This window comes from Chlamydotis macqueenii, chromosome 1, assembly GCF_036417535.1.
Source record: "Chlamydotis macqueenii isolate bChlMac1 chromosome 1, bChlMac1.mat, whole genome shotgun sequence".
Taxonomy (NCBI): Eukaryota; Metazoa; Chordata; class Aves; order Otidiformes; family Otididae; genus Chlamydotis; species Chlamydotis macqueenii.
The window spans coordinates 200,879,064-200,895,349 of NC_141556.1; the positions used below are offsets into that span (position 1 = coordinate 200,879,064).

At 41.2% G+C, this 16,286-nt stretch overlaps 1 protein-coding gene across 3 annotated transcripts; it reads right to left on the bottom strand.

Annotated features, from left to right (window-relative positions):
* Positions 1-4,806: 4,806 nt before the first annotated feature.
* BIRC2 (baculoviral IAP repeat containing 2) lies at positions 4,807-15,353 on the bottom strand. 3 transcript variants are annotated; one of them, XM_086739594.1, is made up of 10 exons: positions 15,202-15,353; positions 14,476-14,616; positions 11,459-13,549; positions 11,250-11,349; positions 9,952-10,030; positions 9,321-9,369; positions 8,063-8,305; positions 6,734-6,988; positions 6,549-6,590; positions 4,807-5,714 (listed from the first exon to the last, which is right to left on the bottom strand). In XM_086739594.1, exons 3-10 carry the CDS (start codon positions 12,330-12,332, stop codon positions 5,521-5,523), a joined length of 1,836 nt encoding a protein of 611 aa, XP_086595720.1. In that variant the 5' UTR covers positions 12,333-13,549; positions 14,476-14,616; positions 15,202-15,353; the 3' UTR covers positions 4,807-5,520. The 3 variants fall into 3 exon arrangements, with proteins under 3 accessions (XP_086595720.1, XP_086595719.1, XP_086595721.1); XM_086739593.1 differs by lacking the exon at positions 14,476-14,616; XM_086739595.1 differs by lacking the exons at positions 14,476-14,616; positions 15,202-15,353 and adding an exon at positions 14,751-14,769.
* Positions 15,354-16,286: the final 933 nt, after the last annotated feature.

Here is a 16,286-nt window from a genome sequence, read left to right on the forward strand (position 1 = left end):
TGGGCAGGTATCATGAACGTTACTTCTGCCCTTCAAACACATCGCGATCAGCCGTATGCCCACAGCTCAGGTCTGCAGCATTCTGGCCTTGTCCCACTGGGCTTTCCTTTTTATACAGTTCTTCTTTACGCTGTATTCTAGTACCAACTCATAGCCCTTCCAGCTTAATTGTTTTGATGAGGCCCTGCATCAAAGGCTTCAAAGCCATCCAGCAACGTTGCTATGCTATGTTTGGGTTGTTTGGTTTGGGTTTTTTTGTTTGTTTGTTTGTTTTTTAATTAAAAAAAAAACTGTTAAAGCAAGATCATGTTACTGTGATAATATTCAGTAACTTTAACATTATCTCTTTGTAAATCTACTTTCATATCTTTCCTTTTTTTTGTTCAGAAACTGTTAAAGCTCTTACATACTCATGCCATTTTTTTTTCCCTCTTGAAGCCATGCATAGCATTCTTAACATGCTTTACTGAAAAAGATTAAAGCAACAAAATGACAATATTGCCAGAAGCAAAGTGGAACAGCATCAGAAACTGAACAGTGTCTAGGTAACTCCAGAGACTAAGAATTAGTTGTGATATGGAAGCAGGTAAAATGAGAATGGACCTGTGCTCTAGACAGCACTGAAGGCGTCCCAATGGGTGTCTGACCAAGACAGATAGAAGCCTTAAAAACCAGGAAAGTTAAATTAATTTAGGAATCTGCATTTGACAGTTCTCACAAACAGCATAGACACTAGGACTGCCACTTCCTGGCGTTGATCCTGCCATGTCTAAGCTTTAGCTAGCATCAGACTTTAGTGTTTGCTTCACTATAAAAAAAACTTTGAAGACTGGATCAATGACTAATTTTATCCTTTGGTGTCAGGTCATCCCTATACTTCAAAACATCCAATTCAGTAACTCCAAAAGAATAAAAGATACTCTAAGTTCCTGGAGGCTCTTAAGTGTCCTTTTAGAGGACCAAGAGGAAATACATTCTTGCTCTGGTACTCAAAATTTTGAGTTTGTCTATTTTTCGGGCTGACGTTCTCCACATCAAGTTTAAAGCAGTGTAGAAACCAAGGTGGGGTACCTGGCCAGCACTGAGGTGATGGGTGCTTTTGAAGTGTTAGAAGAAAAACTACATCAGTAACTCAGTTTCCTTGACTGGGTTCATAATTAAAAGCAACGAATGTCTGTACAAACGAGGTGCTGCCTTCTTTTTATTGTTGCATATATGACTTAATCTTTTCTGAACACTTTATTCTTCCCTTAGAACTAAAGCGATCTTCTACGGGGCAAATCCCAACCCTGACGAATAGCCCATACTTCCTAAGCACCCAGTATTTCACTTCTTATCTGCCAAAGTAACACAGTATCAATAAGTCAAGTTATACAGATCCAAAAGGAAGAGATCTTTTTCTGACCAAGTCTACACCCTTTAACATAGGAACTTGGAAACCTTTGGCAAGTTCTCTAGCTTTTCCCTAAAAAAATTTCACCAGGCCAAAACTAAATGTGAAGGCCACTGCTAGAATACTCCTTATTGTGTAATTTCCTGCTGTGTTCCTCCATACTTTCATCTCCTCAAACGGAAGAATTACTAACATACCAGTTTTTTATTTTGAAGACAGCACAGCATGATCTGCTGTTTGGAGTTCTGCTCTTCGTTGTGCAGGATGTACGCAATACCCCACCCCCACTCTTCGGCTGGAAGGGTCCCATGGCAGCAGCCGTCGGTAACCCCTGTGATCGCACACTCAATTAGAAACAGAAACAGCACTGGTGATTGAGTGGTGTCTCAGGAAGTTTACTCCCTGCACTACAAACCTCCGGAATAACCTCTGTTAAGTAGTTCAACAGAACAGTGTCTTTTCGTGTCCAGAATACATCTCCTGCCTGAATTCACATACCTGAGGTAGGTCACTCTGAATAAGTCACAGCAAGAAAACTCAATTCCCAAGTTTGGTCCATCTGCAACATTAGACGTGATACTGCGTACCCCCACCTCACTACACTACAATTGCCACGACGCAGAATGAAAGGTAGATGAACACACTGTTTAAAATTTCATGTGATTTTCTTCTGGTATCTTCTGAAAAACATAGCAAAGAACCAAGTTCTGAGACTGCAGCACTATGGAGTTACTAAACAACCACTAACTCAGTCACAAAAAAAGAAGTTAATATAAAGAATTTTCTTCTATATCATGCTAATAGAGTTCCCAGATATTTCACATATATGGCCGTTCATTTCTGCATATTAGAGCAGTGCTCTGTTATTGTGACCGGTGGCAGTATGATCACTCGTGGATGCTAGGACTGCATGATGTCTTTGCTTTTAAGAGCTCTGAGCTTCCCTGTCAATGCTCAAAAGCAAACGGAAGAGAAAAATACACATTCAGTTAGAAAAAGAACACACACAGAAAAAAAAAAAAACACATGCAGGTAACTGCTAAATAATTACAATAAAGCTTCATGGCACTTGTTTTACAAAACATACAGCTAGGTACTGGGAAACCAGTGTATCCTGCAGTATCTCAGACCAGTATCAGAAACTGCAACTGCTCCAGGCTAGATCCTCTGCAGATATGATAAGCTTCATCCGAGTAAAGAAATGGCTCATTTATAGAAGCTGGGAATATTGCCTTCTATCTTCATCTCACAGCAAGTCTGACCACCAGACTGCAACGATACCAAAGTTCCCACCCTCTACACCCCCTAAGCCATGCAAACACTCCGCCAGCTCAAGACAAGCAACGCTGAACACTGACATTGAGAACATGAGCTGCTCGATCAGCAGAGCTGGAGGCAGAGGGGGCTGTTTATTGCTGTTTAACCCAGTCAAAGCTCTGGAAAATGCTTTCACAGAGGAAGTGGACACAGAACAAAATGTGACCGTGGTCAGCTGGTTCACAAATAACAGAAGTCACTTGATCCTCTCCAATCATAACACTAGGCAGTCTTCTCCATGGTTTAATATTTTGCTAGGGTTCTGTTTGCAATGTGCCACTGATTACCAGTTTTATTACAGCTTTCTTGGAACAGTACAAAGGAGAGGGTAACTGCTCATGTGTACAGCACTGTAGATCAGGGCCACCACAAGCCTTACAGTGGGGAGCAGTGGAAAGCCATAACCCAGATTAGCCTTCCTGACAAAACTAGGTCAAATAATTTTGCTCAGTAGTTTCTAGATCCTAGTCCTTTCACTTCTCAGAAAGCAGTTCAGGTGCCTGGATGCAGGCAGCCAGTCCTGTTTGAAGTCAGCCAGGACATTCAAAACTTCCACCACCCAGGGCTGACAGGTATGTTGCAGGTCCTGAGATACCCTCAGGCATCACAAATTACACTGAACACCTGAATCCCTCAGTTTTCAAAACTCTGTATATGGTTATCTGATCTGTATTTAGTAAAGGCCATGTCTGGAAAAACTCCAACCCCATATGGTTGTAAGGAAAAATGCACTGCTTAAAGAGTCTGCCCGCTCCTATGCTTTTCCCTACCCTCTTCCCCAGCTCCCTGTTCAGGCTTACATACTAACAATTTCACACTCTTCAGGCAAGGCTGACTTCTCCAGCTGCTCCTGCAGACTCATCTTAACCTGCAGAAAGTACACTTTGTTCTAATATTACTCATTTCTGAGTCTGAACATGAAATTTCAAGTCATGTGCTTTACTTCAAAACAAGCTTTCATAATCTTTGACAACTTTTCAAGTTGCTACACAAAAAGCCTTTAGAAACATTTCAAAACTAGAAAAGCAGAAGTATGTTAATCAAAGCTGTTTAAAACTACGTGCTAGGTTTGAAACATTTACATTTTAAACATCAAAACTAAAGGGAGGATATGTACATGAAGTAAAGTTGGAGAAAAGTCTGCATTTAAGAGAATTACAGCAAGCTCATCTACAGTTAAGGAATCTTGTGTACTGCAAGGAGTGTATGCCAAAGCATTAAAGTAATTATGGTGCCAGCTAATGCACAGCGTTAATGCTGCAGAAATTATGGAAGAATGAATGAAACATAACATCAGTGTTGCTAAATTCACACTATAAATGTTTAAAGACAAACAAGTCCAGATTCTTACACCCTTCCCTAACCCTCCAGACAGTAAAGCAAGACTTCTTCAAAATTAGGATCTCCAGGATTAGCTTGAAAGGGACTCTAGCCCAGGAGGCACTGCTTGGAGGTTTCTTTCACAGACTTAGAGGGGCACTTTATTTGCTAGTGACAAACATTTCCCCCACTTAACACAAGCCTTGCTCTGAACACTAGGCAACCATTACACAGGGTAAGTCACTGCAGTGAGTCACAAGTTACACAGCCCCCATAAGTTCTTTTAAATGTATAAAACTTTACTACTTCAAACATACAGGGTGCCCTCTTTTAGAAGGGATAACACATGGATAGCCAAAAGCCATATATGAAGCGACGAAAGCCAGTTACATGCACACAACTTGCAGACACTGGCATCCTAAAACCTCAATAAATGCTACTTTCAGCTCACACTACAGAGCATAAGACACTAAAATACTGTTAAAACATCTTATTGCTAGCACATCTGAAGTTTGAGAGGTCCACACTTGGGTATTAAGACATGACTGAAGATGACTAACAGCTACCCTCTGCCTCATCTCTAAGGTCATGAGGACCATTCCTGGCCAGGATTTCTACTCTGAAAAATCAAGACAGAAGGAAGTATCAGATGCTGTTAGGGGTTTTGTTTGTTTCTTTTAAAATAAGGACAAAAATATGAATCCCCTACTTTAACAGAGTGAATCACCAAGTAGCACAGAAGCTCACTTCCCTGTTCAAAAAATGAATGCACAACATACAAAATTAAGTTTTATTGTACTTTTGCATGCAAACAACCAACCCCAAACTTTTGTCAGGAAACCACAGCATTCTAGTCACTGCAGCCTACCGGGAAAAACCAACAATGGGAACACAGTAAACAAACACTTATTTGAGAAGTAGAAATATTTTAATTCAGTCTTCATATAAACTATTATTAATACACATTACACATGTATCTAGGCATGAACAAAACTTTTTAAAAGTCCTGCTGTTCCTGTAAGTTAGCCTATTTTCTCCTCAAGTCCACAAGAAAGCCAAAACAGAACCAAAACACTAGCTGAAGTTAATTAATATTAATTATTAATAAACAGCAATCTTAATTTCCTCACATCCACATGGAGGAAACTCATGAGAAGAGTTATGCCAAGCTCCATTTCAGGAACTCAATCAGAAAGTTTTTTATTCAAACTGACACAAGGGCATACTAGTTAGTGAAAGCACCTTCCTTACTCAGAAAGGAAAGCTACAAAAACTTCACCTCAGTATTGAGTTCATTCTATGAACAGAAGCAGTCTTTGGCAAGGAAGACCCAGTATAGTCATAACGATACAGTTTACTATTACACAATGGTGTTAGGTAGTTGATTAATCATCTTCTGTACCACAATTTTCCATTCTTAAGATACTGCTGGCTTAAACTTCAGCAGTTGGAGGATGACAGGAACAAAGATATTGTGCAAGTTTCCCTCCCTATGAAAGAAATGTACGAACTGTACCCTTTATTGTCCCCCTGCAAATAGGGCATTTTCTAAGGGACGGTGCACATTCTTTGCATACCACCAAGTGACCACACGGAATAAAAACAATAGAAACTTCTTTGTCCATGCAAACTTTACATGTTCTTTCCTCTTGCAATCTTCTTAATTGTTCTTCCATAGGTAAACCTGGAAAAGATTATTTAAATTTTTAAAGAAGCCTGAATATATGTGCATTCTAATTAGAATACAGCCACATTCCATCTCACTCCTTATTTCCCTATCATGATTGCATCTTGTTCACTAAATATAGACGGCAGTGAGAAAAATAAGTACATTTTCCAGAGCTCATAAAGTGGCATGCAAGGAACTATGTACTTTCCACTTTTGTCAGACAAACAGCTCAGGGATTGTAGGCCAACTGCAGTTCTTGAGACCAACCAATGTTTACATTTTAGCAAATGCTGTACTTTTCTTGCTTGCTTACTAGAAATAGAGCACAGCCTGACTGGTGGAAGTGAGCTATATTCAGGCTTGTATACTTTTTTTTGCAGTCTATTAACCAGACCAAACTCAATCCCACATCTGACAAGTTTTTTATCTAGCCAGCTGTGGTCAAGCTAGATCTTAGGACATCTATAATCCACTTTGGAAAAGCAGAGATGATGATATCTGCTGTGAAATGCTAACCTACTATTCACTGCCTAGTCTTTGCCAAATGCCTGAAAAGAGCTTGCACCCAGATCAAGCCAGCATGTACTTGAATTGTCAAGCTCCAGAAAGCTCTAGCTCCTATGGTGCAAAAGCATGTGTAAGGCACAGGATATGGCTTATAGCAGATAGACTTGCTTCCAAGTTTGCACACGCACTTAACTTTTTCAGACAAGTCCATCTTACCAAAGCAAAATGAGGGAGAGGGTAAAGCATAAAACCTATTTCTTAACCAAAGTAATTTTCTTTTTTATGTTGTTAGCTCTTTGTCCCATAATACACTTTACAGTAAGAAGGTAGAGTTCAAGATACCTGAAACATCTTCTGTGGGAACATACTTTATGTTCTTCTCCACTGAAAAGACAAAAAAAAAATCCTAGTCATTTGAACTAATCTATATTTGAACAACATATAATCTTTTTTATCTTTAGGTTGCTATGACAGCACTTCTTAGAATTCTATAGCCTTACATCCTTTATAAAAAAAAAGAAACATACCAAATAAATCTTTGTACAGTACAGGGTCACAATCTCGGAGACAGTTTCTGAATATGCTGGCTGCTTCATTTCCTTTTACTAAAACTGTATCTATCAGTTCCCTTGCTTGCAGTGGTGTCTGAGTCTTTTGCTTAATAACATCATGCTCAAGCTCTGTTATCACTTCAGCTGATAGTAAACTCCCGAGGATTGGAAGAACACATGTTAAACGTTGGAATAAAGCCATTCGATTCTTCCGGATTAAGGACAAATCATCTGGAATGCAAAAGGGATTAGACGTTTGTTAGGAATATGCTACTCCGAGTTGCATTTCTGCTTAACAATAATTGGTACATTCTTTAAACTCTACTCTAAATGTTCACTTACTACACATCATCAATAAAGACCTCAGTAAGTTCCAGTGGTATTCACGTAAGAACAGACTTAAAAAAAAACCACAAACAAGCAGCTTCTGAGCTGAAGCCTTTTCACCAATGAAACCTTCTGCTCCCATCTCTAGGTTATCTGAGGCGATCTTGTCTAACTTCACACTAGAAAGACTTATGTTCTCTGCAGAACTGCAAAGAAAAAACAACACCTCTATGTAACACCAATGCTAACTCACTAGCAACCAACAGGTTAACTTAATTAGTCAGTGCCAGCCAAATTCATGACTGTGATGCAAATAGAATTAAGCTTTTTCAAGAGGTGTCCAACAGAATTATGCGCAAGGAAACCAGAAGTACAGCACAACCAGACTGGGGAGATTTTTTTAAATAGTCTATCACAAACAACAACAACAAAAAACCCATTTGCATTAAGATTTAATGGCTGAACTCATCTCTGCTTTTTTCATAAAACACACAAGTAAGAAAGAAGCAGTCTTAATTCAGTTTATAATTGAGAAGTTTCATTACTGCTTCACAGACTCAAAAATAGTAGGGTTTATGGCCTCTTCTAGGAGGCAGATATGGTAGATCACCTGTTCAAGTAGCTTAAAGAGCAGGCAAATTTGGAAAAAAAAATTGGTAGCATGTGCTAAGTAAAGTACTTTTGTTCCACTTATTTTAACAGCAATATAAAGGCACATAAATTTTTAAAATATGGCTTTGTTCCTGTGGAGAGAATCAGGTTGTTCTGAACCCTTGGCATCAGTATGAACCATCCTCCCAAAAGGGAATGAAACAACTGCCAGACTGTTAGTTCCATACAGACACTCTGACAGTGCTTTTACAGAAGTTGATCCCAACGGCAATTAAATTATTTATTTGTGAATAAAAAAAAAAATTATAAAAACTATACTTAATACAAACCACTTTGCTTTCACTTTTATTCATGCCTCATGCATACCTGATGCCACTTCTTCAAATTCTCTCTCTTTCTCTTCTTCCCTCTTCTCATCTTCAGCAGTGAGCAGGTCAGACACAAGATCATTAACAGTCTTGTAGTTTTCTCCAGTGGCCAAGATTTTACTTTGCACTGTTTGCTTTATTAGCCTTCTACTGAATCCCATCTCCAAGGCAGCTTTAACCACAGGCGTGTTCATCATGATTGCATCTTCTGAATGACTCTCTCCAGGTTCAAAACGAATAACTAATCAAAGAGGAAAACCACTATGTATAACAAAGAACAAGATACCTATACAACCCAGAAGTTAGACACATCAACATTACCTACGCATATGCATAAATAATATAAAAATAAATAATTAGGATTTAAAAGTGTCAATGGTTTTAAAGTAGTTAGTTTTAGAATGGAAGCCAGTTACATAGATTCAACTGGATTGCATCTATGATAAACTTCAATCCATGTCAGGCCTTCACTAAAATCCAGAGAGACTACAAAAAATTCCATTGTGTCTTAGCAGGTTTATTTATACTTAATCATTTCTAACTTCAGCCTTGAAAAATGTCTTGGGGAAAACCCAAATTCAGAGTTTATAGTACAAACAATTATTCTATTCCACCTCTTGATCAGTATTTTCCATTCAACTTACTAAGCACCAGGCATGTGGGATCCTGACCCATTGTCCTCAACCAGCAGAAACTATGATGTATAACCCACTTACCCGCTGGGGTGGGGTTATTTCTGCTACAACTAGAGTCCAGCTCAGAAAGACTTCACTTTATCAGCTCGTCCTACCCTCCCCTTGACCACTGTTGCTCAATTCAGAGCATTTACCTTGCTACGTGCCTAAAAATGGATTTGCATAACTGCATAGTCATGACACCCTCTAGCAACTGTTCCACCAAGTTCAATACCATAGGCCAATTTAATAAATGCCAAATTGACTTGTTTTGTTTAACCCAACCGTGAAATGAAAAAACATACATACAGCAGATGACAAGCATTAAAAACTAAAAATCTTATTATGAGCTGCTAGTATGAAAACAAGGAAAATGAAAAACAAGATCTCTCAAGGGGCTTCCTTGAAGTTTGTCCATATAACATCAAAACTACCTAACTTCTATTGTTAGTTAGAAAATCCTTATAATATTGTTGTTTCCAAGAAAACCTAAGAATTTTTAAGCAAGTTAGCTTTGGATAGCAAATCATTAAGCTTGCAAAATGCTGAGGAAGATTAAAAACATGCTTTAAATATACATACTTGGAGGATCAATGTTTTCATCTACAGGCGTATCAGAGGTTGACAAGAGCTGCGGAACACAGCAGAACTACATTAGCATCAAAGTACTGCTTTTCCCCCTACATACCTTTCTAACACATTCTTCCCTCCTCAATCATGCTAAGCTTTTTATCTGAATGGTACTCGTTAAGTATTTTACACGCCATTATACAAGTCTGCAAATTTGTGCAACTATATAATCAATATAAAGTTAGTGCTGACCACTTCCATGAAGAGAAGTTTGGCTCACTCTTGGCACAAGCATTATGGATAGAAATAATTCAGGCTATCCATGACTAATTACTGAAATAAGAACTATTTATCTGCATTATTCACTGAAACTTAGATAATCAGAATTTCCCTCTCCTGAGGGATCTCATTGCCTCATAACACTTTCCAAAAGTAATCCGTACCAGTTAAACTCTACTAGTCCAAGTCCCTTAGCCATGGTTCAGCACTGGTTTTGTTTTTGTGCTCATTAAGAGCATTTATCATGTTAGAAACCTCCTAGAAATACATGCAGAAATGAGGCAGAAGGATGGACCAAACTGCCAAGAATAACATAGCACTCTTCGACAAGGGAAAACAAAAGTTACAGAACAGTAAAGTTTACCTGTTCAAGAAGATGGGGGAACCTGGCCTGAATTTGACTTACAAACTCTTCTCCTTTCACACGAAGCAGATACTCACACCTGAAACATTGACAGAAGTGTGCTAAGTTATCTTTTCTACTTGCCAAATTTAAAAAAAAAAAAAAAAACAAACAAAAAAAAACCCACAAAACAAAACACCACCACAAACAGAAGAATGAAGCAATCTACAATAACACAGCATAACTTAAATACATGTTTCTTTCTCTTCTGAAGGGAAAGAGTTCTCTTAATCAGAAGCTTGCTGTAGCCTAGTGTCTGGTGACGCTTAGATAAAGCTTTTCTATGACGTTCAGCAGTCAGTAGGCTTTGGTATACAAATGCAGCAACTTTAAATTATGCTACCACTTCTAATCAAAATGGCATGTCATGAGAAATGATACCGTGTCAGCATCACAAAGTGCAGTGATAAACTGTTTCTGTCTCTCTTTGTTAACAAAATTTAAGACTGCTATCAAAGCCAGATGTGCTTCACTAATGCTGAGTTACATCTCTTAAATATATTTATGGACAGGCGTAACATAGAAGGAAACAAAGGTGTTGTTTAACTCTGCATACACCAGTAGTCCAACAGTAGCTGGTAAACTGCCTGTGAAAGACTAGTTGGAGATCTACAACGTGAAGGACTATTATTAGCTTTCCTGAAATGAAGTGCAGCTATTTCTGTCATTAATGTACGTGGAGATTTCCACAGGCACAGACACCAATTAGGTATGCAATTGACATTGAATTATGTGGGACATTTTAAAAAGTTATTTCTGTCATTTTTCCAAGAGACACGTTAAGCAACTGCTGAAATCTTCTTCACAAGCCTTTCCACACCTAAGAAACTAAACTGCACCTGCTGAAAAACTACTTCCAGAGCACTCAACATGGGTACAGAACTAGATCGAGGGAGTTAGATGCTCCCTCTACTTCATTTCTCAACAGCTTTTGCTCTCCTCAGTCTGCTTTCTGACTGCTTCTCCTAAACAAGTATGCTCATTAACAATGCAGCCTCACTTGCTAATGGTGACTTAGGGATAAACAGCTTTTAATTATAAAGTGGAAAGCATTACATATCATGCTTAATGAACAAATGCTTTAATTAAGGCCACCTTAGCACTTCAGAGCTTTTAAAGAGAGGTACATGAAGTACATTCAAATAGAAGAGTGAATTTGTGCATCATATGGTGAAGTTAAACAGAATTGTTAAGTAGAGTACATATCTGCCAAAACTAGTAGGATGTGAACAAATTACGATAAAGATTTTGAAAGTTACCTTGGAAACCACTTTGCATGCTCAACCCATGGATCATCTCCAGATTCCCAGCACCTTAACCCACCATCACAGCAAAAACATTTGACATCATCGTTGCGGCCTTTAAAAAAAACCAAGGCAAAATATCGAGCAAACATTCACACAATTTACTTCAAAGTAAATGTTGACATACAAATATGAATAGAATTGGAGATGTCAGTTTTTCTTACCTACATAGTAAAAGCCAGCGTCTGCAAGCTGTTCAGGCTGAACTGGAATTCTAGTTGGCCAGTTTATGAATGTTTTAACACGTGCTTCATGGGTTTGCATGCTCACATTTGAAACATTGAAACTTGGCTGGTCTCGGGTAAGGTTCTTCACAAAAGAGCAGTTAGGAAAGTGTCTCCGATGCTCTGACATAGCATTATCTTTCGGTTCCCAGTTACTCAATTGACCACCACAGCTGAAACAAGCAACTTTGTCTGCTGTCCCCAAGTAATAAAGTCCAGCTTTTGCCAGATCAGTGGGTGAGAGAAATGCCAGCGGCCATGAGTTAAAAGTGCGTACTCTAGCATCTTCTGTACTCATAGAAGGATTGTGAAGTTTAGGTCTCAAAAATGAAAGGTCATCAACTGCCCTGGTAGTTATTGGGTCTTGAGGGAAACTGGAAAAAGAGCCACTGAAATATCCAACTTGTTCTAAACTTGGAGAAAGTGTTATGGAATGTAGAGATGGTGAGAGACTGTTTGCAACCATAGGGGAAAACGCAGAACGAGAGGACAGTCCGAGGTTGTTAATTGAAAGCATGTTTTGAACAAAACTGCAGCTAGGATACAGCTGTTTATGTTTTTCCATAGCATTATCTCCTGGTTGCCAGTTGTCCAATATCAAGCCACAACTGAAACACTTAACTTTATCTTGCACACCAGTGTAATAAAACCCAGCCCGGGCAAGACTCCGTTCCGACACCGGCATGTTAACAGGGAAAGTAGAAAACGTCGACATTCTGTAGAGTTCACAGGATAAGTCATATTTCAGTTCACCACACAAAGCACTCTGCTTCATGATGCTAGCCAAGAAAGGGCTATTTTCCATTATGTTCATAATGGACTATTTTTGGAAGAATGGGACAAGTCTTCCTCTGGGAGGTAGTTGTGTGCATTAAAGGCAATTTGGAATAACCCCTGCCTGTATACAAGAACCTGAAAGTGAAATACTTTAATGTGCAACTTTGAATACATATGCAAATAGAATTAGCCTCACGATTAACAGCCTTTAAACATTTAGGAAGTTCTTGTACTTTAGTTTACAACAGTGCTTTCAGTGCAAAATCCACCCTATCCCATTTTTGACAACTGAAGAAAGCATGTCAAAAAGGACTTTCCCTTGAATCATATAGGCGTCACACGCCTTCCTTGTCCTGTGTATCTGGGAGAGCAGTATCAATTTGTCAGGCTAGTGGAGGTGGGATCCAGAGGGGAAAACCTTCAAATGGGTTTATCAAAATCCTTTGTCAATAAAGAAACTAAAATTGAGGGCAACTAAGACGACACCATTTTTAACCAGAGCGTATCTTAAGTGATTCAGAACTATTTCACCCTGGACAGATGATAAAATATGTAGCTTATACACATGTATAAAATTTTAGTTTGTAAACCTCATTAGAAGGCTGAAAATAATGGTTTATCAAGCTCAAAAGGCATATGAAAAAAAAAGCCCCTGAACTGACATTACTGAATTGATCTAGTATATTTGCTGCTACTAGGCCTCCAAAAAACCCTCAGCTTCTGCATAGCGCTGTAATAATTGTTAAGACTAAGAAACTTAGTTTATACTCAACTTCACATATATCGAGTATTCAGCTATGAGATAAACAAATCCTACACACTGTCTCTGACAAGGATGAACTTGTTTTACTTAACAAGCCCGGAAGAGTCCCAGGCTTTTCTGTCTATAACATTGTCAGCACAGACTGAACAGAGCATTTCCATTTTAACCTGGGGCCTTAGTTACAAGTATACAGTTATCAAATTTAAAATAAATTAATTGCCTTGTGTCGGGACATTCTAATGCTTTATAATGTTGAATTAAGTTTTTTCTGTATGCCATGTTCACGGCATACAGAAGCAAAGAGAATCCTCAGATTAAAAAATAATTTTGAAGCCTTAGTTTCTTTATTTGTGCACAGAACTACCTCCCAGAGTTCAGACTGAAGTCCCTTCTAAGGTGCCTACGCCTCCATATTGATAGTGATTGTTCACAAGAAGAAACTGTAAGTACGGATAGTTTCAGTCATTTAATTCTTTTGAGTGGAACAAAACCTGTAAGGAAGAAAGAGAGGATTGTTTCAAACTATACAAGAAGAGCTGCATGTAATGTCTATATAAACAGAAACTGCACAAACTGAAACACTAAAATCTCAACATAAGCTAGAAAGTTTCAGAGAGTCAACTTTACATACTGTCTCATGGAGTGGATTTGACACAATTTCCCTGTTACTGACGCGTATGCAAAACTGTTTAATCCATAAGCAGAACCTTTTTGGCAGATGGATGAATCAGGCTCCTTGATCACAAGCTGTATAGCTAAAGGCAAGATCTTATACTAAAGAAGCTACTTCCATTTAAATTGATTTAAGCCTGCAGACTCTCAAACAATAATGATCCAGTTTTATTACACTTAATTTAAGAGTACTGGAATTTCTTATTTAGGTAAATCCAAATATACTTGAAGCACAGGACATCAGCAAAACTGAACTTCACCAAAAATTTCAGGTAAGAGCAAAGACAAAGTTCAAACATTTTCAAATATACAATTTTAAGATTATTCACATTCCATATACAGCACTCTGGTCTAAAATATCAGTTCCTAAAAAGTCCTTGCAGAAAAGACTCAAAACAGATATGTTTGTCACAATGACATAGCTCTAAAAAAATCTACTGGAACACAGCAGAGCATTTCATACTCATCTCAATAGCTCTTGGTAACTTGTTCTTAATACATATGGTCACACTATTACTACTACTGCCTTCCTAATCACTGAGGACAAATGCCTTACATCAACCCACTCCTTTAACAGAGATGGTGGGACGAAGCTGTCAACATACATGAGCAACAGTAACCCAAGAAGTCAAGCCAATTTCTCTTCTGGACAAAGTCTGATACCTCAGGGTAAATGCCAGCAATATCAGAGCAAACTGAGATCCTGACAACCCTAAAACATTTAGGATCACTTAAACCTGAGAACCTGCAGTCATTTTCTGTCAAATGCTCTTCCTCTAATATTACCCTCCACTATAGCCCTTAGTAGCCTTGATTTCCAGAGTCACCCAGCTCCTCTTAATCTTGTTTTCTTCTTCCATTATCCTGCAGCAACACTGAGACGCTGCTTGAGCCCAAAGAAGTAATATTTCCTTTAAAGCACTGCAAACTCAAAACTCAATTTAATATCCTTCTGCTCTCATGTTATAAGCCAGGCAAAACAAATTTACGTTCTCAACACCCTTCGCCGAGTTTACAGACCTTGAGCACCGAAACGCGGCCGGCGGGGCCACAGCCCCAGCCCCACGTTCCCCCTCGTCAGCTTCCCCCACTCCTCGCCAGCCCCTTTACCCCCTTCCCCGGCTCAGCAGGGCCCTGCTCGCCGCTTCCCCACCCTCCCACCACCGCCCCGACCGCGGGTTGCTGGGAGCCGTCCCGGGCCTCCCGCAGGGCCCAGGCAGCAGGGCCGCCGCGCTCCCCTCCCGCCGCAGGGACGGCGGCCTGGGACAGAGCGGACACCTCAGCCCGCCCGGGTCTTCCCCGCCGCCATGAGGCCGGTGACAGGCGCAGCCGCCCCCTGACAGGACGCGTCCCCGACCGCCGGACGCGGAGGCCCAGCGCGGCCCACGCAGCAGCAGCAGCAGCAGCGCCCTCCCGGCAAGGCCCAGCAGGCCGCAACGCGGCCCCCACCCGCAGCCCTCCCCGCACTCACAGACTCCGGTCGGGCCCCCCGCAGCTGGGCGGGCCGGGGGCGCGCTCCAGCCTATATACGGTGCCCGGCAAGGGGCGGACTGGGGGGGGCAGAGGTGCCCCCGGCCGGCACCGCCCCTGCTCCGGCCGCCGCCGGGCGCATGCGCGGCCTTGCCGGCGAGGGCGGGCGGGTCCGTCCCTCTCCCCTTTCCCCTCCGCGCGGGGTGTGTGTCTGCGGCGGCCGCAGGCGGGGAGCGTTTCCAGGGGCTGGCCGTGCCGGAGGTCAGGGGGAAGCCCCGGTGTCAATCGGGACGTTGGGGATTTCCTCCCCGCCGGGGCTGGGGAAACCCGCTGGGACAGCGTGCTTCCTGACGGCCCGGGGGATTTCCGGCCCCGCGGGCACGGCGCCGGGACGGGGAGCGGCCGGAGGGGCCGCGCCTCTGGCAGCGGCCCGGGCCCTGCCGACGGGACCCCCTGCGAGCCCGGAGGGAAGCAGGCGCGGCCGCTGCACCGACGGTCTTCTCGGGTGCCCGGGGTGGCGGCTCGGCTGTCGCCGGCGCTGCTCTATCCGCAGCGGTCGGCTACAGCCACAGCCCGCTTCTGCGGCTCTGCTGCCCTGAGGGGACGGCGAGCACGGGGCCTGCTGCAAACCCCGCGGTTGTACCTTTTTTTTTCCTTGACACCAGCGTAAAGCACGGTTGGTTGGCCACATTTCCTAATATAGGCAGCTGTGCAGACTGCAGAGGGGAAACAACGTGACCAGTAAGTCACAGGGGAAGAACATGAGGCAGACAAATTTCCACTGGAGGGGTTTTAGGACCATATCTCTGAATATATAAATCTGAAAAACTTCTGCAGCAGGTACCAGAACACTGATCTAAGCTCAAAATCTCCCAGGACAGTCATGGCCTGGTATTTCCTATAAAGAAACAGCAGATAAAGGCTTTTTAAAAGCCCCATTTTGTTATGACAGAATGGTAGTGGGGTATTTATGCAACTGAGAACTGAAGAGTAAAAATGAAGGAAGCATAACTCAACAGAGCATTATGACGCTAGCGGGTAATTTTCTGTAACAGAGTTCCAGTAAGATGAATTTGCAAGAGACTC